This window comes from Trachinotus anak, unplaced genomic scaffold (genome assembly GCF_046630095.1).
Source record: "Trachinotus anak isolate AG129_WGS33_773 ecotype Australia unplaced genomic scaffold, CSIRO_AGI_Tana_v1 ptg000007l, whole genome shotgun sequence".
In the NCBI taxonomy this organism is placed as follows: Eukaryota; Metazoa; Chordata; class Actinopteri; order Carangiformes; family Carangidae; genus Trachinotus; species Trachinotus anak.
This window is the reverse complement of record NW_027273858.1, coordinates 7,318,490-7,343,651: the sequence shown is the minus strand read 5'-3', so window position 1 is coordinate 7,343,651 and position 25,162 is coordinate 7,318,490. Positions and strand designations below refer to the sequence as shown.

Sequence of the window (25,162 nt, the reverse complement as noted above, 5' to 3'; positions counted from 1 at the left end):
TTGAAGTTTCCCTTAAACCGGTCGAACCACAACCTAACTTCGGCGCCGCCTCGGTCCTCTCAGCCATCGTTGGTGCAGCAGCGCAGCACCAAAGGGCGCACAAGTGTAGTCATCCAGGGACCCAGCTGAAATGTCGGAAAGTGGGAGTCAGGAAGCCGCGGTGGCCCCGGACGGCAGCGACAGCCCGACGAAACGGGCGCCTCGACCGGACGTCGGCAACAGAGTGACCGTGGTCCTCGGTGCTCAATGGGGCGACGAGGGAAAAGGAAAAGTTGTGGATCTGCTGGCACAAGACGCGGAGATGGTTTGCAGATGTCAGGTTGGTTAGCCCCCCCATGCTGCGTTCACTTGTTATGCGTCCGTTCCCGGTTAAGCTAGTTACCGGAAATCCTGCAGGTAACAGCTCTGCAAAAAAAATAAAAATAAAAAAATAAAAAAAAAACGCCGCGTCTCTCCGGTGTGAAGTTAGATGTTAGACCCGGAGAGCTAACAACAAGTCTGCTAGCTAACCAAAACCCACAGTCGGTGTGTTGTTCCCAGTGTTTTGCTAATGTCACCTTGAATTCCTGCTAGCTGCTTAGCTCCTCACACCTTAAAAAGCAGCGACGAATCGTTTCCCGTCGTTCGCACATGACGAGGTCCCTGAAGGCACCTTTCTCCAGGTGAGGCGACCCGGTGCATCACCTCAGCCCGGGCTCCTCTGGCCACCGTCGGTGCGTTACAGCGGTTAACCCCGCTAGCAAAAAAAAAAAAAAAAAAAATGGACTCTACTTGTGTTGGCAGCAGGTTGGGTTTCTTTATTAATTCTGGCTGCACAGTTCATGATAAGTTTAATTAATCACTGTCTTATTGATATTATTATTATTGTGGTTATTGCAGCACCGAGGAGCATTAGCTCCACTACAGAGTGCCACTGTCTGATGAGGCACCATTTGTTAAAGGGTTTGGCAATCTGCAATTAATGCTTAATAAATTATTTACTAAAGCATTTTATTTATTACTACAACTTGGCAACCCAAAAGTTATTCTCATCAATGTAACTGGTTAATAAAGCATAAAAAAATCCCATTCTGATGTTTGAATAAAGACTGACCCTGTGCCCTGTTTTAAAAAAAACCTGGTTGTGTGTTTGTATTTAGTAATAATGCAGTTATAAATGTTGGTTAATTGCTAATAAGGGTTTCATACTTTCTAATGAGTCATCAGGTTTGCAGTGATAAATGTTTGCATGGTTTTGGGGTTTTCAGTTTCTAATCTAACCATTTAGCAGAAGTTAGTCAGTCACCTCCTTGAGGAGGCGTAAATGTTGTAAATGATAATAAGATGTTTATAAATGAATTGGTCCAGATGTCCTGCAGCCCTTTAAATGGTCAGACATACCACTGGAGGGGTCCCCCTCGTGAATTAAAGAGCTATGAAGAAAAAAACAAAGTGTTGTGCTGAAGGAGGATTTTCCACAACCTGGCAACCCAAGAGTTGCTCTGGCTTATAACTCATCTATAAAGCCTTCATAAATGGTGCCTTATCAGAGAGTTGTACGCATTAAATAAAGTTTGAACTATAATGTAGCTGAGTTCAATAACCAGTTAACGCCTGTACTTGTCCTCTACATCTACATCAATAAGTACTATTATTTGTCAGCGGCGTCCAAGACTACATTATTCAAATATTACTCCAAAATATCACCACTTTGGGGTAATGTATTGTCAAATTTGAGTTTATCGTCAACCACTTCTGTTCAGTTCAGCCAATTATTGACCTGTGTGCGCACTCAGATGTTTTTATATAAAATAGTGTTCCCTGATCCTGCAGGCTGCACTTGGACGTCCCCGTACATATATAGCCTACACAATGATCTGCTTTGGGGGGCCCATACATACACCACCTTATCATTTCGAACAGGCTGGGAGGGGGCATCGTGCAAAACAAGACAACTGAGAGCATACAGAACATGTGTCAATAACATATACTTTACCAAGTCAGAGTGTACACACAGTTGTTGCTTCTTGTCAAAGTCAGTCTAACACCAGGAAGTGAGGGGTGTGGACTTATGACACATGCAGCGTGTATGAAGAGATGTCAGGTGATTGTCCATCTGATGGCGAGTTTTCATTCAACTTAAATGTTTCAGCACCCAGGATGATTTTATCATATCAAGCTGTAATGTTAGTAGTATAATTTATACATGTGACCCCTCCACGAACTCTTTATCTGGCCTTGGCTCAGTGGTTCCACATCTGGCGCTTCGTGTTGCAAGCACTCTGGTTTCCTCAAGATAAAACGGATGGACTTTCTCTGGCTCTCTCTACCCTCTTCCCACTGTGTACTGGGAAGATTCCTGTCCCTGATCTCCCTGAACAGGAGTAGGTGAGACAGTGAGTGGAAGCAGTAGCGGGTTGGACTGCCTAAAATGTTTAAAATGCGTCTGCTGTGTTGGGCTAGAGCCACATACTCAAACCACATCTACTCCAAGAAAGCTGAAGTCCAGCCAGCTTGTAGGAGACTGGTCATATTTGGTCTCTGATGTGAAACTGTTTACTATCTATTCAGTCAGCCTGTCTGGAATTAAAATGATGGTAACCTCGTGTTTTCGCAGTTGCTAATGTCTGGACAACAAAACATTTGTGAACAACTCAGCTGAGATCAGTGTGGCTGCGTGTTAGTACAGCGGTGTGGAGTACTTCCTGTTTTTGTTGCCTAGACTTCAGCTCTGTGGCTCTCAGTTATTTCTACTGACACTGTACATGTACTGTAGTGACAGACTCTTCTGACTGGGGAGACAAACTGGTCTGTGCTAAAGCAAAGCAGGCGACTGCAATGTTTTTGCAACCTCTATACCACAAATTAGGTTGTGGATACTTAATGTTACAGCATTCACAGCTCGGTTTGGATCAGTAGAAAAGCGCTGGTTCACATCCAGCAGTTACAGAGAAATATTATGATTCATTTGGAGTCATGTTTTTGATCACCGGATGAATGTAAGCCTGATATTTTCTCTCCTTTTTTAGCTCTATTTTGGTCTCTACCGACTCCTAAGGGAAGTATTTGGCTCTTTAGCTGCTTAATGCTCCACTATGTTCGCCAGCTGGTCTCTGCCTGTGTCTATGATGAATACAGCTGCCTGCTGTGGCCAAAAACGACTCTGAGAGCAGTGATTTCGAACCAAAACAGAAAAGTTGTGGTTCATTGTAGATGATTCTCTGTATGTCATTTAATACATTGTTATTGTAAATTATTGGTTATAGCTGCTCTAAAGGTTTGAAACTTGCATGAGGGATGGGATCTGTCACAGTTTATTTCATTCATTTTATGTTTTTATCAGAGTAACGTTGGAGTTGTGAGAAAGATCAGATTGATGTGTTGCTAATTTGCCTTTGATCAGAATAATATCATTTATCAGGTTGATTGATCTTTGTAATATACATGCCTTGACCAGCTGTGCAAAACAAAAAGATAATCCATTTACAGTCACAGAAGAATTAGAAAACAGTGAATATTCACATTTAAGGAGCAGGAACCAGAGAAAATGTTGGCAATTTTCTTGAAATCTGACTAAAAATGATTAATAGATCAAAATATTTGGGGACTAATGTAATCGCTGCAGGTTTGTAAATCTCTGCTGTGCAGCACAGCCTCACAGAACCGAACATGACTGTAGACCTTTAGACTTCATTTAACAAAAATACCAAACTTCTCAAATATCTAATTTCTGTTTGTATCGTGCCTAATTAAATTACTGCCTAGATTTATTATGTGAATGAGAAGCTCTTTGATCAAAGAGGTAAAGAAATGAAGGAATCAAAGTGAGGCCATCGCCAAACAGTTTCAAACATCTGTGCTATGAGCACATTTTGCTCTGTAGCAAAAAGGTTGAGCACTTGAGCTGGAACAATGAGCGACTCTATGTGACTATAAATGAAATATCTTTTTTATATCCTTTAAGTTTTTATATGTTTAGATGTTGGTCACAAAAACGAGCAATTAGAAGCTGACACTTTGTGATGATCATTTATTACTTATTTTTGATGTTTTTTTACACCAGATTGGTTAATCAAGAAGATAATCAGGAGATTGATCAATAATGAAAGTTACTGTTAGTTGCTACCCTCCTTGACACCACCTTCATTAGCCTCCTTAATAATATATCCATAATAATACATCTTTCTAATCTTTCGCCTGCTCATGCTCACTCTGTGGAGTTCAGAGGATTATCAGTTCTCTCTGTTGATAATAAGTTGACATAACAGAAATATTCCTGAGCCACAGAGCCTCGTTTCCAGAGTCTTGCCGAGGCAGGAGACATGTAAAAATACTCTGCTTACTGGCAGTGATCCTGCACGGCGTCCCCTCCATACATTAGTGTGTGTGTGTGTGTGTGCACGTTAGTTGGGGGCTTGTTGCTGTGTGAGTGAATGGTGAAGTGCTGATAGTGTTGATCTTTTTATAAAATAGGCTTTGCCAGCAGTCTCGCTCGGTGTTCCTTACTGTCCAGACCTCTAAGATCCTAGAAGTCACAGCTGGGGTTGAGGTGGAAAGAGGGGTGTGTAGCTGCACACACATCTCGGGAGAATGACGGCAGGATAGTCAGTGGTCATTATTGAGAAATATCATATATCCATATCATGCTTCATCACGTTCAAAAAAAGAATAAAAAAAAACTTAAAAGGGAGATGGTATGTGAAAACTAAACAAGGAGACAGAATGGAGAAATTACACATTTCTGAATTTCTATCTATTGTCAATAATTTATTGTTTTAAATCTATTTAAATGTATTCTTTAAATCTATTGCATTGAAAAAGTATCATAGTTGAGTACAGGAGTCTCTACTAGTGATGAATGATGATGAACTGATGAATTTCTAAGCAAAAATTCTCAGGCTCTTGCTTCTTTTAATGGTCATACGTATGGTAGTAAATTAAATATTTTTTGTGTTGGTTGGGTAGAAAAAGCAATTTCGAAGATGTTGCCTTCAGCTGTGGAAGAGTATAATGGGTATTTTTTAATATCCTCTGACATTTTAGAGTCAAAAAAATAAATAAATAAATTAAAAAATAATCAGTTTTGCTGAACAGGCTATGTAATGGAGATGGTTTCTAAATTATCTTTGGCATTTGGCATTTGGGGTGGAAATGTCAGTGTGTCTGTCGGCCCCCGTGATGTGGTGCGTGGGCTAATGTGGTGTCTCCTCTCATCGAGAAATACTTAAAAGTTAAAATTGTTTCTGTTAATGCTGCAGAGACCCTGCAAGAAGCACAGCTAAAGTAGACGGGAAGGCTGTGAAACAAGCTCATCAAGTTAATTCTTGCCCGTAGGAGTAGCTGACCGAGGAGCCCTGTCGTGTTTACATGTGTGGGTTTAGTCAGTGTTTTGTATTTGTCTGCCAGGAGACACTAGTGCACGTGTCATAATGATATCTGGTTTCTTGGAGGCACCTCTGCCACACATGGACTCAGGACGCTGGATTTGGGTTACTACGGAGATGTTTGCTAAAACCGAGGCTAGGTTGTTTCAGTGTCAGCCTTCTCACCGGACATTTTGGTAAAATGAGACAGTGTGCACAAGATCTTTTGAGACTTAATGGTGATTTCAATAGATTTCAATATTTGAGTCAAAAAAATCTGATAAAGATATATTTGCTGTTATTTATTTTTTTAGAAACACATGATCAGAAGTTACCAATAGCATTAATTCTGGGGGGTAGAGTGAATTCTGGAAATCAACTGCACTGACTGTAACTGAGTTTTGGATATATTTACCATTAAGTCATTTAGGCAGTATGAGCATAATGCAGTAATGTTAATGGCTCATTAGCTATAAAATCTGCTGGTGGTCTCAGAACTAGCTTCCCTACCATCAGCAGCAGAGCTCCTAGCATCCTCTGCGCTGCCGCCAGATTGTTTTAAAAAAAGCAGATATTTTGACCAGACTTTCAGATGTTTGGGGTCGATGTCTGTCCATCTTTGGTTTTAGAGGATCTTGATGGAAAGATTTTACTGCACTTTTTACGTTAGGAGCTGTCAACCTGTCTCTCCTCTGCTCTGCTTCGGGTGTGTGGGGAGAGGCTAAGAGACGCACACACAAGTGCTTATAAAATAGGTAAATAATGTATATAAAATAACCAAAGCAGTGGGAGGGCAAACACTATGTTATATATCATGTACAGAAGTCGGACCTGCCTTGCAGAAACACCTTCATACGTACAGATCAACCTGCCGGAAAGAACTGACCGAAGTAGCTTCAGTTTCTTTTAACATAATATTTAAAGAGGTGCTGGTTGCCAACATCAAGGCTTGAACTTGAGACCTTGAACCTATTCAGGAGGCGGTTTCTGTTTTCACCATGGCACCCTGCTGCTCAGAGACACAGTGTTATATACACACCACATGTGTTTGATACAGGATAAGGAACAGACATCCAGTCTGGTCGTCTTTGACACAGTAAAAGTCTGAAATTAATTGTAGCAGGAAAGTTCATCCGACTTTATAGAGATCTGCTTGGTGAATAGAGCTGCGCCGATTAGTTGATTAATTTTTTTTTTCTTTTAAGCAAAAATGCCAAACATTTGCTTCATCCAGCATTCAGCATCTCACATTTGAGGAATTGATCCTTTTCTTTGTGATACGCTAATTTCAAGATCAAGATCAGGAGATCCAATTAATAGTATATATAATTATTTTCTAATTCTAAAAATAATTCGTTTCCCTCTAGTTTCACTTTTGTATGCAGACGTATTATATCAAGATAAAATCCAGTTTTCCCAAAGGTCCCAAAACAAATACCCACAAGAACAAACTGAAAAAAAACAATACAGAACACAAGACAACAGAGAACACACAAGACAACCTACTCAATATTGAAAAACAAAGAAGAGTTAAAACACTTAAAAGAAATTAACATTAAAAAGATCAAAGCACAGAGTAACAGTCACTAATAGTATTACTGAAAACATAAAAAACGATTTGTTGTAAGATAAAAGACTGAAATGGATATGCACATGTAAATTATTCCAATCTGAAGGAGCCCTGAATATAAAAGCTTTTTTATTTATTTTTTTTTTTTTTAACCAGTTTGCTAATAATAAATATGAAGTTGTGTCATTTTACCTAGATCCAACTGAACTACAATAAAGTAATCACCGTTATTTAACCACAGGTCACTAAAGTAATCCCAGTACACCCAGTTCTCAAACTGCCTGTGGCTGCAACTAACAATTGGTTTATCACTTCTAAATCGAGTTATTAACTGTGTTATTAGATTCTTTAAATAAACATCAGCGCTCACTGGTCATCACATTTTGACTGGTCATATCAGGAGAAGCACAGGTGTTGCTAATGACATTAACAAGGCCTCGTTCTATTCTAGTGCTGCGGCGACAGTGTGACGACGAGCCGGCACGTCCCGTACCAAGAGCTGCCATCCTTCATCTTATTATTGACACCTGTGCTTCTCCTACTGTGACATGTCTAAATGTCTAGTGTCTGTTTTTTGTATGATAATCAATAAGCACCAAGGCGCGAATTTTATTTTATTTTTTCTGCCACTCAGGTGCAGCGGAAACAATCTGCAATCACAACTTCTGACATCTCATCGCCTTACAAAGCTGGTGTGGTGAATTATTTCGCAAACAGTTGCCTATTTACAGCGTTATCCTTCACCTCGTGTTTCTGGCCACCTGGCGGATGTTAGTCCTGTAGTTTCTCCCCTTTCCTCTCTGTTTTGGTTTCCAGTAACAGCTGAGGGAAATTTCTGTCTCCTTTAGCTGCTGTTTCACCTGCTAGTTGCTAACTGTGTCTGTCTGCTGTTTGGTCCTGGGCAGGTTTATGGAGCTATTTGGCTCAAATGCTTGAGAGGTGTGAGAGGGAACCGGAGCAGTGAAGTGAGGAGCTGTGAAACCAAAACAATGTGCTGAAAGTTGCAATAAAGCTCCACTGAGCTGAGGGTTTATTAATAATTACTAATTATTTTTTTACTAATTAGTTAACTTATTCCAGTGACTGAGATATTTTCAGCCATACCCTTTCATACTAAAGCTGGGAATCGTCACGTCCATGTTAATCCCTGGACAGGAGGAGGGTCACAGGTCCAGATCGGGTAGCATGTCTTGATCTTTTAAAGACGTACTAGATAAACTTTCATCAGCCTGTCTTTCAGTTTTCATACCAGACCCTTCTGTGATGTATTTTTGCCCACTGTGGACCACCTCATATTACAATCCCATCTACGTAGTGGGTAGTCATTGCTGCCATAGCAGTGCACAAAGAGCAGGCGAGTGAGTATCAGAAGTTCAGTTTCTCGTGATGGGAACAAGAGGCCGATCATGGGACTGTATGAGAACTGGAGTAAGGTTCTGTGGGGGATGGGATGGATCGTAAAAGTATCTAAAAAGGAGAGGCATTTGCCACCCTACACACACACACACACACACACACATATCCCCTCCCCCATCTGTACCCTCCCTCTCCACCTTCAGGGTACTGCTGTGTCCAGGAATAACCCCTTGTGGTCGAAGCACATGCTGGGCATGATTTATATCCACAGGCTACAGCATTAGGAACGTATCCTTGTCACGGGACAGACTTGTTGAATTGGCACCTCAGGTAGTGAGCAGTGACGCAAGCTGCAGATCTGCAGCTGCGTTATCATCATAGCAAAAAGTAATACCTCAAATACTTTCCTTCACTCACCCGTCTCTTCCTGTCTCACTTTAGTTTTTTATGCTTTGCTTGTGTTATATCATCCTCGTTTTTTGTTTTTTTTTTTCCATCTGTATGTTTTTAAGTTCATGAGCTGCAGAGTGTAACCTCTGTGACTCTGAAACGTGGAGCAGGGCGTCAATGATTAGCAAAGCAGGTCGGGTGTGAGCTCTCTGTTCCCTTTCAAGGCTCCACTTTTGCATTTTTATCTCCACTGTCAGCTGTGCTAGATCATGCGCAGGCCCGTATGCAGCAAACACATATTGTCACAGTTAAATACAGTCTGTAGTCTTCGCCTGTCTGTCAACGGGCGTCATGTTCTCCTGTTGAAACTAAATCAATGTAAAGCCATGGTGCAGTGCTGTTGGTTGGCTGGTTATTACACAGAAATGATATTTCTTTGACTCCTTCAAACTTTGAGCTTTGATTAACTAATCCATTAATTGTTTCATCTATTCTTTAAACTTGAAAAAGGCCTGTTATAATTTTCCCAGCTCAAGGCTACGTCTTCAGATGTCTAGTTTTGCTCAACCAACAAAGAGATTCGGTTTATTATCACCTGTGACAAAGAAAAGCTTCAGATCCTCAGGTTTAAGAATGTGGAACCAGTTCGGCAGATAGTTGCAGATTATTTTTCTCTGAATTGACTAATTGATTATTGAGTATTTGTTGCATAATTATACATAACAGAACTAGTAGGGTAAATCATATTAAATGTCTCTTGTTGTTTTTAGGTGAATAAAAAGTAATCGTGTAATTTGAGGCTTTATCTGATAATAGATTCGAGTTAATAATGCCTGTCTCATATTAAAATGAAAAATGTTTTAAATTCTCACCTCTCACCCAGTTGGAGCAGCTTGTTAAGGTGGTAACACGTTTTTCCTCCAGCTACACATCCTTTGTTGGAACATGATGACGGCTGAAGTTTAAGACATTAACTGATGTTGAAGTTCAGTCAGTCCTAGATTTTTTAGTTTGTTTTTTTATGTCTGTGATTGGAGCAGAAATTCTTGACAGGGCATGTCCTTGGCTTTGTGTGTAGGGAGTGGAAGGATTATTCACATCATGTTCACACATTATGTTTAATCCTCTGTACCTACTCTCCGTCTGACTTTTCCTTTGCTGACAACATTTGTCGGTTAGTTTACACTAGGCGCGAGACCCTTACTGGAGATCTGAGTGCATTGTGAGCAGGAGTCTCTAAGCAACAGCACAGAGTAGCAGACAGAGACGACTAACAGACAGTAGCCAGTGGTTTGTATATTTGCTTGTTGCTACTCGCCAAACTATTCAGCCTGCCGTGCAGCTCCGCCAAACAAAGTAGCAGAGCCCACATCGGTCCCATTCCTCCCTGCGTTTCTGCCTGTGTTTGTCTCTCCTCATCGCTCTCTCGTCTCCTGTCTGCAGGGCGGCAACAACGCAGGACACACAGTGGTGGTCGACTCGGTGGAGTACGACTTTCACCTCCTCCCCAGCGGCATCATCAACCCCAAGGTCACTGCCTTCATTGGTGTGTAATGCTCACAGATGCAAGCACGCAGAAACACTTACGTTCACTCTCACATTTGTGCGATCTACACACACACACACACACAGTTACACACAGTTACACACAGTTCCAAGGCCACCTTTCCTTGCTATTTTCCTGATGAACTGATCGAGGCTCCTTTTAGCTTGGCGCTCGTCGTCGCTCTTACAGCCTCCATTTTGGCGACTGCTACAGTGAGTGTGATCAGCTTGACTCGGAGCCAGACTGCAGGCTACGCCACATCCACTCATCTGCAGTAACTTCATTAGCTAATGGTGTCTTACTCTTTCTTTCTGGCTTCTATCCCTCCGCACATCTGCATGCACTCAATAGCTGTATGAGCTGTCGATACTTAATCATGTTTCTGCCTTTTCCTCTTTGAGATATGCAGCATCAATGTTCTCCTGCAGGCTCAAACGCTCCGAGACTTACAGCAGAGTGCATCAAATATGACATGCACTCAGGTCGATGGTGTTTCAGTGTGTTGCACGTTTCCCATGCATTATTATTTTCATAGTTTTAGTTTTATTAATTAATCTGTTTATGTTGAATATTTGAAAGAGAAATAGGACAAAAACACTTTATTAAACTGCAGCACATCAAAGACTAGTTGCTTGTCAAGATGGCCGCACACTAAGCTCCAGTGTTTTTATTATCAACACTTCAACTGCAAGTGCAAGTGTCAAATGCACTCTTGTATATATAAACGGTACATCCCACAGCTGGTGGTAATCCACTGTGGGGTGTGATTTTAGTGTGTAATCGTCTTGTATTTAGCATCAGCATGTTAACATTGCGTCTGTGTGAACTGGTTAGTTTGCTGATGTGAGCCTTTAGCTCAAAGCACTGCTGGGCCAACGAATCCTCTCAAGTCAGTGCAGTGGTTCCAGACTCAGTATTTACTTTGAGTCTGAGCAGTTTCTTGCTAATATGAACAACGAAGACCACAAAATAATAGGAAGTTGACACAATGCAAAGCTTTTACTGCTCATACCTTGATCTCTCTCAATTATTTTGACATCTAGTTTCCTTTTGCAAAGAGAGATTGCACTTGCAGCAACACATAAGCATTTAGTGTAATTCACATTACTTGGTAGGGTCTATAGATAAATATATTTTCAATAAGTGAAGCAGAAGAACAGACAAACATTGATCATTTGTGTTCATAATGTTATTATACTTAATTTATTGAGGGGAAACATGTTTCTGTCTATTACACCGTCGCTCTTCTCCCCCTGTGTAAAAGTGCATCCTTGACCCCCATCACTGTGCTCCGCTCTTCCCTGTTCTTTTCCACATTTCTTACATTTAATTTGGTCTAAGTAATTACTCCTCCACTTAATGCAGCCCAATTAAAAAGATAATTAAAGCTCTTGTGAGCAGGCATCTTCTGCTCGTTTGTCTGCTAACAAAGAACAGAAGCCTTTTTTTTTTTTTGTCACATACAGATGACATCTCACTGTTACGTTACTAAAGAGTCATGACTTGGCAGCACAGTCTCCTGTAGTTTTATTATGAACTTTTTTTGTGCACTTTTGTGGTTGAGCCTTTAGTCTGTGACACATCAAAAAAGCTTTGAGCAGAGCCACAGGTGACATCTTAAAATGCCTTGTTTTCTTTAAACAAATAACCCAAAAGTGTTAAATTTACAATGACATTTGGCAAGAAAAGAAGCAAGTCCTCTCATTTGAGAGAATATTTTGCATTTTTTAACTATTTGTTTGAGAAACAATTGAGAATTGAAACAATTCAGCGCTTATCAAAATAGTTGCCAGTTATTTTTATGTTGTAATCAGTTGATTGGTAAATGGTCTCAGCTCCAATAATTTTGACAAAAAATTGGACAAGAATATACACTCAGCTGCCAACTAAAACTACATTTATCTGACAGCCATAGTTACTAATACCTTTAAGATTTTATATACAAATGATCAATCTCTAAAATATGGTTATTAGATGAAGACTGATGGGCCCAACAGTATATAAAGAATATTAAAAACGTATTTTTACTGTTTGGTCTTTGGTGGAACTGTTCACAGCTCACAAGTAGATGTTCTCACAAGTAGATGTTGCTTTGTTTTACGGGGTAGTGTATTTTATTTATTATCAGTGTTTTATTTATTTCTGACCTCAGGCAATGGTGTCGTGATCCACCTTCCAGGCCTGTTTGAAGAGGCAGAGAAGAATGAACGCAAAGGAAAAAGTGAGTGATGTATAGTTTTTTAAACGCACACAGCATATAACAACACATCACTGTGCTTTCATGTGGAGTAGGGAGGCTCAAAGTGTATTTGTGTGTGTAGGTCTGAAGGGCTGGGAGAAAAGGTTGATCATCTCAGACAGAGCACATATTGGTAAGTCCACCCAGGCCCCACCCCTGGACTCTGTTTTTTCTAGGTGTGAATGTTTGAATGCAGGCATGCAAAAATGTGTGTGTGTTTGTGTGTGTGTGTGTGTGGATGTGTGAGCCCTGCCTTCTCTGAGGTGTGTGAGAGTGTGTGTTCCCTCTCTCCCTCCTCCGCAGTGTTTGACTTCCACCAAGCGGTTGATGGCGTTCAGGAACAGCAGAGACAAGAGCAAGCAGGCAAGAAGTAAGAAACCTGTTGCTTTAGAAATGGCTGCAACACACACACACACACACACACACACACAGATCAGATCAGATGTTGCAACTCTGGGGAAAAAGTTGAGGCATTTTCCTGGATCTTGACTCTTGTGAGTCACTGCCAACACCCTGTTCAACATCCAGCGATGTGCAAACACCTTTTGATCAACGATAGTTTAGTGTGGGTTTGTAAACAAAACTCCAACGAGTAAAGCAGGTTGTGGATTTTAAAAAAAATAGATCACTTGTGTTGCTCAGCTTTGATTGTTTGCATTTTTAAAGCATTCATGTATGTAGTCATTCAAGGACAGACACAGTTGGAAACCAGCTGGTGAACAAAGTGGAGAGTTTAGCAGCTAAATATCCAGATATTTATCTCAGGAGTTGGTAGAGACCAAAATCAGAGGTAAAAGGAGACTCTCATTCACCATGTGGACAGAAAGATGACTCCAAATGAATGATGATGTTGCTCTGTAACTGCTGGGAGTGTTAATAAACAACTGTTGCTAAAAAGTTCACCATGTCAACATTAAAGTTAATAATATGTCACTGTTGTTTCATCAGCCTCCAGCTATTGCAGGTTAAAAAAGGCTAATTCAGTTTAGTTATGCACCTTTTCCACTTTATGATACAATCATTGGTTCAAAACAAATCCAAATCCAACAATGCTCTGCCTGGAGGCATCATCAGAGAGGTCAGAGGGCAAACAGACACAGAGTGTATCAGCCATCGAGCAGAATAAACCAGTAGGCTCCTGTTCAGGGTCCGGTTTTTAGACTCTGTACAAAGACACAAGTATTTCCTGTAGTAAATCCAGGTATTGAGGATCATGTTTTATTCCACACCATTTTAAAACAATTTTGTTCCAGTACATTGTTCGGCCAGGCAGTGAACCGTACTGACGTATGTGAGGAATGTTAAGCCGAGTCTGAGGAGCGTTCAGAATATTAAGCTCAAGAGAGACCGAGTGTATCCCTGTTCAAAGCTGGGTTGTCTTTACCAGCTCAGCAACCAAAGCCCCAAACACCCGGCCAGCTACTGCGTACGTGTGTGTGTGTGTGTGTGTGTCAGTGTGTGTGTGTGTGTTAGAGTGAGAGAATGCATTTTCACCAGGGTACCTTAATGGCACAGTCATTATGAGCTTTCAGCAGATTGCTAGACAGGCTGGTGGACTGGCAGATCTGCTGCTGGAAGTCAGAGCAGAGTACAGTCACACTGGAGTCCAGATTTATGGATTTATTATATCGCTGCTTGAAAATGTAGTTTTGTACCAGTGATCTTCGTTTTGTAAACTTGCACATTAAAGTTTGTACCTGTTCACTCTGTACCGTTCAGTTTCTGCCTGCAAACGCTATTTTACAAGTTTGTGTATGGAGTTCCAACTTGAAGGTTTGATTTTTATCTGATTCACAGAAGATTATAGAAGATTAAAGATGATCATTTACCTAAGAACGCTTTAATATGTAATGTAAATATGATCCTAGAACAGGTGGGTTTAAAGGTGGATGGAAGGTGAAAACCTGAAAACATATAAATTCAGAGTTTACATATTTTGAAAGGATAATTTTGCAAGCACACGTCTTTGAATAATGTAATTTCCTTATAGATTAAACAGAATTTAGTCTGAACTCAGGTTTCTCAAGACTGGAAAGACAGGTCTGTAGTTTCCTAGCAGCTGTTCAAACGTAATTGTTCACACTTAAAGAACAATTAAAATCAAGACAGGACAGGACACAGTGGCTTTAGTTCATTCAGATCTCATCCTACTGTACAATATCAGTGTCACATCTGCTAGGAAAACATGTATGTTCATTTTAAAGACACTATATTGTATATTATATTTCATTCTGCATGTGTCTGTGGATCATTTCTTTCTGTGATACAGTGTAGTGGTATTTTTTAATTATGTTGCCATATTTTGAATTTGAAATGTATTGTGTAGAGTTTATTTTTGGACTATTTCATACTTCTGTTCCACTACATTTTTATTTATCTGACAGCTGTAGTTATTTTTCAAATTAAGAGTTCACATAAAAACACATGCAGAGCATAATACAAAAGTGAGTTCCCTTAACTCAGGTTTCAGTGTGTGTGAGCTGTTAGCAGTGCTACCAAAGAATCATTAGACCTCTCAGACAGTTTCATTTAAATAACTGTTTTCAAGAGGTCAAATTAGCCAATATTTTCTGATATACTAGAGAAAAAATCCTTATCCTTATCCTTATTATCCTTTTCCCTTTACTTTAAACTGAAGTCAACTTCTGAATGCAGGATTTTTACCTCTAACTTGTATTGGTTCTTGTACTTAAGTGAAAGATCTGAGTACTTCCTCCAGTCTTAAAAGTGCGTTGACTTTTCCTTTATGCACTGAGCACACACGGTGACTGGATTTCACTGTGCCAGATGTTAATGGTTAACTACTCTAACATGTTATTTGAGTAGTCCTCTGTTACATAAAGGGACCATACTGTGTCCATAAAAAGTCTGCTGGGTTTCAAATCATATATCAGTCAGAAGATATTTAGTGTCAGGACCATAGTGTTCAGTATCAGTTTCTCTGTTACTTGTTTGCACACAATGCTCAGGTAACAGCTCTGCCTGATTTACCAGTCTATCATTTACTCTAATTTGCAGTAAACACTGTTTTGGTGATGTGAGAAGATAAATCTAATGTCCACTGTACTCTGCATGTTTTGGTTGGCTCTGTAAGACTCTGTGGTTGTCCTTCAAGTTAAAACTACTGGGTAATTACTGGGTCTGGAGGTGTTAAGAGTTTCACAGTAATTAGGTGGATGATGTGATGAACCTTGAAACTGTAAAAAGACAAGTTGTCGATTGAGATCACATGCTAATGCTACATCTATTTTTATTTTTCCCTCCCTCCTCTCTTGGCCCTGCCCAGTCTCGGGACAACGAAGAAGGGGATTGGTCCGGTGTACTCGGCCAAGGCAGCACGTAGCGGTCTCAGGATATGTGACCTGCTGGCTGACTTCACTCAGTTCTCTGAAAGGTTTGTTCCTATATTACAGGATTATATCTCTGGGGTTCTAATGAAATCTGTATTTAAATAAGTTTGGACCACTGATTACTTTAAGTCTTACCATGCCCCCTTCCATCTGTGAAACTTTTCCTTGAACTGAGGAACCCCGAAACTTTACCTGCTTTTTGACCTCACATACGTAGCTCAATTTTTATTGCCTGTTCCACTCACGGGAACTTTTCCTGGAACCTTTACAGAACTCAGGAACTTTACCTGCATTTTGACCAGAAGAACTCAGCTGTAAGGTGTTCAGACCGAAAACAGCCCTACGAAGACGTTCCAGTTTGAGTAACAGATAACATGATGTTGCAGTCCTGTGTTTTTTTTAATTTGTTTTGCCCGAGCCGTCTGCTCTGGAACCGCTGCTGCATCGCCAGACTGGCCTCATACAAATGAATGTCGGCTGTTAATTATCCTACTATTTAGGGCCGTTTGATTTGAAACAGGTGAATCACCAGAGGCATCCGGTCAGAGATGAGATTTGAATAAATTATGGTTCATTGAATTTGCCAATGAAATGCCACCAATCAGCATATTCTCCTGGTTCTAAAGCAAACAACAGAAAAGATAAAGGAATTACATTTACTTTGTGTGCTATAATCGCTTTTTATTCCAGTAATAAAACTACTCCTTATGTGTGAAATTAGTTACAGACTTAAAAGGATGATGCCTTCAACACACACTAACACACTTCAGCCTAAATGACATGATTCATCTCATAAGAACAACTTGGATTGGAACAACTGTCATGTGATGAGAGGAGGCACGTGTGTTTCAGTGGAAATGAAAACAGCTGTTGCTAAACATTTTTTTACACACAGATAACAACTTTAACCAACTATGACCTGAACATATTCACAGCATGAGAAACACTCCTGTCAGACTATAATACAGAGCAAAGAAAAAGGTGCAGACATTAAGGAGGTAGCAGTGCTGGCAATACTGAAAAAAAACATCTTCATTATCTAAATAAATACACACATACACCAAAAGTGATGATAAACAATACTCAGATGCGTGCACACTACACAAAACTGCAGCCTTAATAACGTGTCTGTGCAGCTGATTTCGACTGCCAACCCAACATCGGTCTGAACGTGGCCTAAATGTGATTCTCAGGCTGTAGTTCTTGCCTTGCTTTCTGTTGGCCTAGAAAATATAAGGACGGAACTTCACTGACTGGTCAAACCAAACACCACATGCAGAATAATAAATAAGGACCATATTATTCCAGAGTTTAGTTCCTGGAACTTGTGGTTGATCTGGGTTGATCTCTAAAAAAAATGGCACGAGATGTTGTTGGTTTGCCTCCTGTGTCTATAATCTCATTACAACATGGTGTAGAATGGCCCAGCTGGTGGAGTAAATTAATCAAAACCGATCAATGCTGCCTGTTCCAGGTATAAAGTACTGGCCCAGCAGTACAAGGCTATGTACCCCACTCTGGAGATTGACATAGATGGAGAGCTGGTCAAATTAAAGGTAATAGAAATTAAACAAAAATATCCCTGCAAAGATCAAATTATTCTGTTTGCAATAACATTTGTCTGATTTTTCAGGACTACGTGGAGCGGATCAAGCCCATGGTGAGAGACGGTGTGCACTACATGTACGAGGCTCTTCACGGTCCTCCCAAGAAGATCCTGGTGGAGGGAGCCAACGCTGCGCTGCTGGACATAGACTTTGGTCAGTACATCACCACGTGTGCACGTGTGAGCGCGCATGTGCACCACAATTAAGCACGCCTTACTCTTAACTCGTTTGGTTCTGTGTATTTTCCGGTTGTCCTTCTAACACTAAGCCAACGTCTTTGTGCTAACCTTAGAATAAATGTCATCTCTACTTGCAAAGCGCTGTTCAGCGCATCTACAGTGACCCAGTGATGTTGCCCTCAAACACTTAAGCTTTCTGCTGCTCTTTACAAAAGCCTGCTCGGAGCTCAGACTAGGAACAATGGTAAGTTCACTAACTGCTACGGACGTGCTCTGGCATCCAGGCTTGACGTGCACGCTCACAAATTGATCCCACACAATGCCACCTGACAGTGCATGAGCACGAAGGCACCCTTTATCAGCAGTCAGTCAGTCAGTCAGAATTAAAGAGCAATCACTAAATCCAGAAATCTTCCCCAGTGGTTGATGTATGAAAACACGACAGTTGTGTTTTTTCCTCTCAGATAACAACACACCAGACTAAATTTACTGATCGTTTAGATGTTGTAGTGTCGCTGTAACAGACCAGAGCTGTCATTCCTGAAACAGTGACAGCACAGAGCAGATCAAATTACAGTCGGGGGTCATTGCTGGTTATTATCAAAGCAGCATGTTTGTAATAACTCTGGTGTCAGGGCACAGTGTCCTGCACACTCAGAGTAAAACAATCTCTCTTACTGACTGACTATATCTATTCTTGATTAGAAATCCTTAACTTTGTCTGTATCATCACTCTTATCAAGACTTGTTTTGAATTTGGGAGCATGTAGGGCTTCACTGTTTAGCTACAGAGCACTTTGACAGGAGACATGGCTGCTGATGGACGCGCTGGCTGCTGCAGAGATCGAACCCGTTCTTCTTTGATTACACAACAGTCTCTGCGGACACTGTGGTGATCTGCATGTGGGCAGCTTCCAGCTTCTAGGTGTGGAAACTCAGTCCTTCTTTGCTTTTATTTCGGCGGTTGGAACACACCTGTAAAGGTCATCATTTTTTGAATATCTGAGGTGGAGGAATTTAGTGTTCATGACAGCGTGTAACTGGTTATCACCTCAGGGACATCCTCAGGCTCGATGAGACAAAAGGCATACCAAAATAATCGCTTTCAACTTCTCTGAGTGTTTTGTTCTGTCAGGAGGGCAGGGTCCTTTCTCTTCAGGCTGGTCAATTATAATTTTTCTCAAGTCAAACTCAGTCGCAGATTCACAGCAAAGTATTTCACTTTGAACCAGTGAGAGCATATGAAGGAATTTATCTAATGAGGTGTATTGTCGCGTGATTGAAGGAACAAGCTGGACTAGTCGTCCAACTATTTTATGACAAGTTCTAAAACAAACATGTCCACCATGTCTGGGAATGACATGTTGTTTTTTTTTTTTTTACTTCACTGAGGGTGTAAATGTCCCATCGACATGGAGAGATCAGGGTTAGTCAGAGGGGGATTCAGGGGAGTCAGTGTGAGGCTTCGAAAACCTCTGCTCCAGACAAATCTTCCCACTTTTTTTTTTCAGTTGCATGTCTGTTCAATTGGTATCAACAGTATAGAGGAATGATGTGATCGGACTTCACTCTTCCTGTCATTGCAGGAACGTACCCATTTGTGACATCGTCCAACTGCACGGTGGGCGGGGTGTGTACGGGTCTTGGCATGCCGCCTCAGAACGTCGGCGAGGTCTACGGGGTCGTCAAGGCGTACACCACCAGAGTGGGCATAGGAGCATTCCCCTCGGAGCAGAGCAACGTAAGAGGACACACACAGTAACTTCCACCATCCATCAATGTGCAAAATAGAAAACTAAGACCTTTAAATCCTCTTTTTAAAGGGATAAAGTTCACACAGGATGTGGACTTTTTAGGTGGAATTTTCTCTTTATTAATTGATTCATTGTTTATTCTATACAATGTCAGAAAATAGTCTAAAATGACCATTAGAACTGTAACTACAACGTCTGCAGATGTCTTGTTTTGCCCAATCATCAGTCCAGAATCCAAAGATATTCAGTGAACTGTCATATATGACTCAGAAAAGTTTACAATTATCATATTTTAGAAGCAGATGTTAAAAATGTCCAAAACAATTATTTAATTATCAAAATAATTGCTGATTAACTTTCTGTCAGTTAACTCATCGACAAATCGTTGCAGCTCCAGTTGAGAAATCAAAAACATTTGCTCAGCCACAAATCACACTGTCACCACGTTCATGTGACATTCACGCTGCCCTCATGCTCGAAACATGGTGTGATGACTTGTGGAGTAGTTTTGTTTTCAAACAGCACCACTCACAGGAGGTTTTGCTTCACTGCCTCCAACAACCAGCCACAGTAAACTTCATTTGTCATGGTCAATAAATTTGTCCGTGACACCTGCTCCGGACCGAAACTGAGGCCTGAGTGCAGAGGCTGAATATTTTTGGCATCTGTTGCTGTTCAGCCTTTCAGCCGCTGAGGTCGTGTCAGATGATTTGCAGAGAACTCCTCTGGGGAACTGAAACTAATGGACAATCTTAACTTGTCTGTAGGAGATCGGAGAGCTGCTGCAGACCCGGGGGAAGGAGGTGGGCGTGACCACGGGCAGGAAGAGACGATGTGGTTGGCTAGATCTGGTGCTCATCAAATATGCACACATGATTAACGGCTTCACTGCGTGAGTTTGAAGCATTTTTATTGTTTGTATTTTTGCATTAAACACTGTAAATCTCTCTCTCTCTCTCTCTATATATATATATATATAGAGAGAGAGAGAGAGAGATATAGATAGATAGATAACCATTTCATTTTGAAAGAAAGTGTAAGTGTCATGTTATCTTTAAAATTGTGCTTTCTAATAATAATTAAACTTTATTTATCTTCTTTAAGAACAGTGTCACAAAATGCAAGAATAAAACAAATCTGCACAAAATAATAGACGATTATCACTGAATAAAATGTGAAAGAAAATAAAATAGATAAGTCGATAATAAATTGATAGCAGATGATTATTTTAATCGCAGATCAGTTTTCTGTGATTGGTCATACGCTTGAAGTTTGTTAGCAGACTGACCCACCCTTTAAGCTGTTGAAAAGCTGTCCCTGCTCTCTTCCAGGTTAGCGCTCACCAAACTTGACATACTTGACGTGTTCCCAGAGATCAGAGTGGGAGTAGGGTACAAAGTCGACAACCAAACTATACCTCACTTTCCAGGTGAGCTGATGTGTGAATGACTTCTTCTTCTTGTGTAAGTGTTAAAGCACAAAGCAGGAGAATAAATAAAAGGCAGTTTTCTTCCTTCGTATTCTCCATTTTTCTGCTCAGATCACACTGATACTGACTTTTGAAAGTAGGTCTAAACTGATATATTGACAGTAATAAAAGTGAAGCTGGTGAATCTCTACCTTTAGTGGTTATTTTCTAACCTCTCTCTGGCCTTTTCCTCTTGCTCCACACTGTGATTATTTATGGAGAGATCCATTTTAAGGCAGAAACATATTGATCTGTTGTCACAGCTGTCTGATTGCAGTCTCCTGTAAACCTAATGGTGTGGTATCACCTCCCCCCACTTCCCCCAACCCCTGTTCTTATTGATTCTTTGCCAGCCAATCAGGAGGTACTGCAGCGTGTGGAGGTCCAGTATGAGACGCTGCCCGGCTGGAACAGCGACACCTCGGCTGCTAGGAGCTTCGAGGAGCTGCCTGAGAACGCGCAGAAATATGTCCGCTTCGTTGAGGAGCACGTGGGAGTGCCTGGTACAATATTTTGATTGACTTATTATTTAATAGATTGAACTTTCTGGGCGCTCCATAGTTTGGTGCATTTTGTGTCAGTCTTGTCTAATCATGTTTAATTTCCTGTTGTCCATCCCACTTCCTTTCGGTTACCAATCTCATTCTGTGCTGTCACTTTTAATCCCAATGCAGTTTTATTCATGCGTTTGTTTGGATGATTTGTTGGTAATATTTCCTCACACTGCTTCTCAGATGGTTTATTGTTGTGATAATCTGATCAGCACGGCCTCACTCACTAGTTTTCCTTCATTTTTATTCATCTTATTGAAAGGTCAATAGGGCAGATAGAGAACGCCCTCTCTTGGACCACATAGGGAACTACTCCAAATGGTCTGTTGGGCGTGTAGACTGTACATTTTGACTTTTAACAGGTCATTACGGGATGAATATTTAATGTTTGCCATGTTAAAACAGAAGTTAAACGACTGCAGACCGCTCTGACACTCATATTTATAGTGTTTATGTCCCACTACCTCAACTGAAACAAACTCAAAGCAGCCTCTGAATAAGCTGGTTTTCACCACTGAACACTTGACTGATTGCAAACTGATCTGTCTGTTCTCTCACTGCACTGATACACACACACCAAAAAAAGAAGAATAAAAGTCTGTAACAGCATCTTCTATCATTAATGCACAAGTAGTTATATGTGGATTTGGAGTAACTAGGTTCTATAATTGTATTCTCAGATTACCTGCATTACATGTAGACACACTGATTGAGACACAGACCTGAGACCTGTGACAGCCTCTAGTGTAGAGGAATGAACTACCTCTCCTTTCTGTGTTTCCTCAGTCAAATGGATCGGCGTGGGCAAGTCTCGGGAGTCCATGATCCAGCTGTTCTAGACGGAGGGAGGAGAAACACAGGCAAGGATGCACAGCAGCGAAATCAACAGTACCCTTCCTCCCCTTAGCCCCACACACAGCCTACCTACCTGTCTCAACTCTCCGACAGAGACGCAACCATCATGTCTGTTCTTAACGCTTCACACCAGTGTGTCATCAGACTGTCCCATGTTACAGACCAGACCTTTCTGGATCAGACTCCCATCAGACTGACCTCCCTGTACGAGTGGATCCCGACGTCTCCATCTGGATTTTTAATGGTTTTAAACTTAAGGAAAACAGTTCCAAAGTCAGGTCCCTCTTCAGTTTGTCCCTGTTTATATCGTAGTTTATTTCAGACATACAACACACTCGGCAACACCAGCTGCCCTCACGTCTGAGAGAGGACATGAGGGAATGGACTCAACACACACAGAACCAGACAGGGGATCACTGCCCAGAGGAACTGTCCACAGATGTTTGGTTGGTCAAACTTTGCTCAAGTGTATTTTTGTTCATCTATGCTGTGTTTTAAATGCGCTGTGCCAGTCCGGTGTAAATCAGTTAATAAGGTGAAATAAGTTTTAACCTTGGCACTTTAGATGCTTTGGACTATATCTGCTTTATGTTTTATTTTGCCAGGTCAACACATCCTGACTTGATAAAGGGATCCTTTAATATTTTAAATGTGTCTTTTTGTGTTTGTTTTTTCGTCATCAGACAAATGTTAAAGACTTCTCATATTGCCTTGTCATTCAACCCAAAAATTAGCTTTGAAGTTTCTTGTAGCTAGCGATTACTACCACCGAACGCTGTTTTTGAAATGTTGCCGTACATCTTCCTGTGCTGCGAAAAAGGCCCCTGTTCTTCAGTTTAATTTAACAGGTGAGTTTTCAATGAACCAGAACAATAACAGTCACTTTTTCAAATGAAAATCAAATCACTAGGCCGGCATCTGTGATTGTTTATCTTATAATCACCATTGATTACTTTGCACCTTTCAGTACTGTTTTCTGTTGAAGTGTACAAAATGAAGAGAAGTGTAAATATGGTTTGATAAATGCTAAATGAGACAGTTGGTCATCTTTCAACTTTTTTTTGTTTGTTTTTTTTGTTTGTTTGTTTTTTGTTTTTTTGCCAAGTGAGAAAAGCTGCCAGAAATTCCTGATATCTCAAAACTGAAGCAACAGAAGCGAAGATATCCTGAGTTTTACTCTCAATCATGGGGTCAAGCTCCTCAAACGCTGGATCCTACATTTCCCATAATGCAGCTCAATGGCATCTTTCATTATGCCATTATAACACCATATGGGATGGATGGTAGAGCGCTCACATGATCCGATAAATGATGATGGTTGTGTGGTTGCAGAATTCACCACACGAGAGTGAAAAAAAGACTGTCATTGATAATATAACACTACATTGATTAAATCTTGGTTTAATTACGTTAACAGTGGACTTAGTCTGACGTGAATTGTCCATGTTTGGTTTGAAGCACTTCCCTTTTAAAAAGTTGGAAACAAATGCTGTCAGAAGAGTCCCAGTTTCCCCAGTAGCAATCAACACCGGGATGTTCACGTGAACGTTGTTTACAAGGTGTAAACTCGTGATTGCTGTCACTTTTAAATGACATGAATGGACCCACTACAGTGTCTTCATTTCTTAACTCAGAAGGAGACATAAGACTTAAGATAAGATAAGATAGCCTTTATCAGTCCCACAGTGGGGAAATTCACAAGTTACATATTTCAGGGGTTTTATTGCACAATAAACATTTAAGTATAAGCACGATTTCATGAACGGGTTTTGCTGGGAAGCATTTAGTCAAATGATCAGTGTGTACATTTGAATAATTAAAACTCGTTTGTCAAAGTCCATTATTTAAAATTGTATGTAATCCATCTCTTCCTTGATGACCTGAACATGGTACTCACAGTGTGAACCACTTCTCTCAGGACATTCATTTTTGTAGGCATAGTCTCAACAACTTAAATTAACTTAACAACTTAACCCAAATTTAAATTTGTGTTTCTTTTTCTCAATTCCTGCAAAGCAAATCTGCTCCCATGGATAAGCAAAGTAAATCTTTCACGTAGCTGTACTTACCGCTTCACCGACACGCTGTTGCCCCTGTCAGTCCCCTAGTGGCGGTTCAGAGGGATGAAAACAGCGAGCCAAGATCATTCACTCATCTCTGTCTGCTTTTCTGAACAGTGTATGTTTGCTGTCTGTGTCACCGTATCTCCCGTTTCCTAACACTGTGTTTATTTTCTCCTGCTGTGTTACTTGCACATTTATCCCTTTACTTGCTCACACTGCCAACTTTCACTCAACCTCCTTTCACAGACTTATACCTTGGCATCTGGTTAAGACTTAATGAATGTTTTAGGCTACATACGCACAAGATACTCACAAAAAACACTCAAAGCATTTCGTGCTATCTCTTTTGTTCTTTTTTTTTTAACCCATTTACATGCAGTTTCCCTCATTTTCTGTAATTTTCAGGTTGGAAAAATCATCACATTTACCCTGATATGATATTTTGGTGTCTTTGGAAACTTTTGGATCTCCACTAGAATTTAAAATAAAGTTCTGTGGGTTTGAACAACGTTTGGCTGCAGAGCATGAGTTTGTAATATCACTGCGGTTTTGAGATGCATAAAATAGACACAACTCACACAACGCACAGTTTACTTACCACACTTTGCCTCCATACACCTGAATGTACCGTAAAGCAACATTTGAAAAATCTTGCACTTAAACAACCATTTAGCATTGGATCTGTTGAATCTGTTGAACATTTATTTTGGAGAGACTTTCAGGAGAAGGATGCTGAATTTCTGTATGACAACCTGTTTCTGGTTGTCGTACAGAAATTCAGCAAGTCTCTCCAAAATAAATGTTCAACAGATCCAATGCTATTTGTGCAAAATCTATATTGACGTGTTTATGTAGGAACTCATTACAGGTGTACAGTATATCTCAAGTAGGA

At 40.6% G+C, this 25,162-nt stretch overlaps 1 protein-coding gene across 1 annotated transcript; it reads left to right on the top strand.

Moving 5' to 3' along the window:
* On the top strand, nucleotides 1–24,779 carry adss2 (adenylosuccinate synthase 2). Its single transcript, XM_071480198.1, has 13 exons — nucleotides 1–319; nucleotides 10,102–10,204; nucleotides 12,357–12,425; nucleotides 12,526–12,576; nucleotides 12,747–12,813; nucleotides 15,730–15,837; nucleotides 17,268–17,349; nucleotides 17,427–17,553; nucleotides 19,166–19,320; nucleotides 20,101–20,225; nucleotides 20,665–20,762; nucleotides 21,155–21,304; nucleotides 22,139–24,779. Exons 1-13 carry the CDS (start codon nucleotides 131–133, stop codon nucleotides 22,189–22,191), a joined length of 1,377 nt encoding a protein of 458 aa, XP_071336299.1. The 5' UTR covers nucleotides 1–130; the 3' UTR covers nucleotides 22,192–24,779.
* Nucleotides 24,780–25,162: the final 383 nt, after the last annotated feature.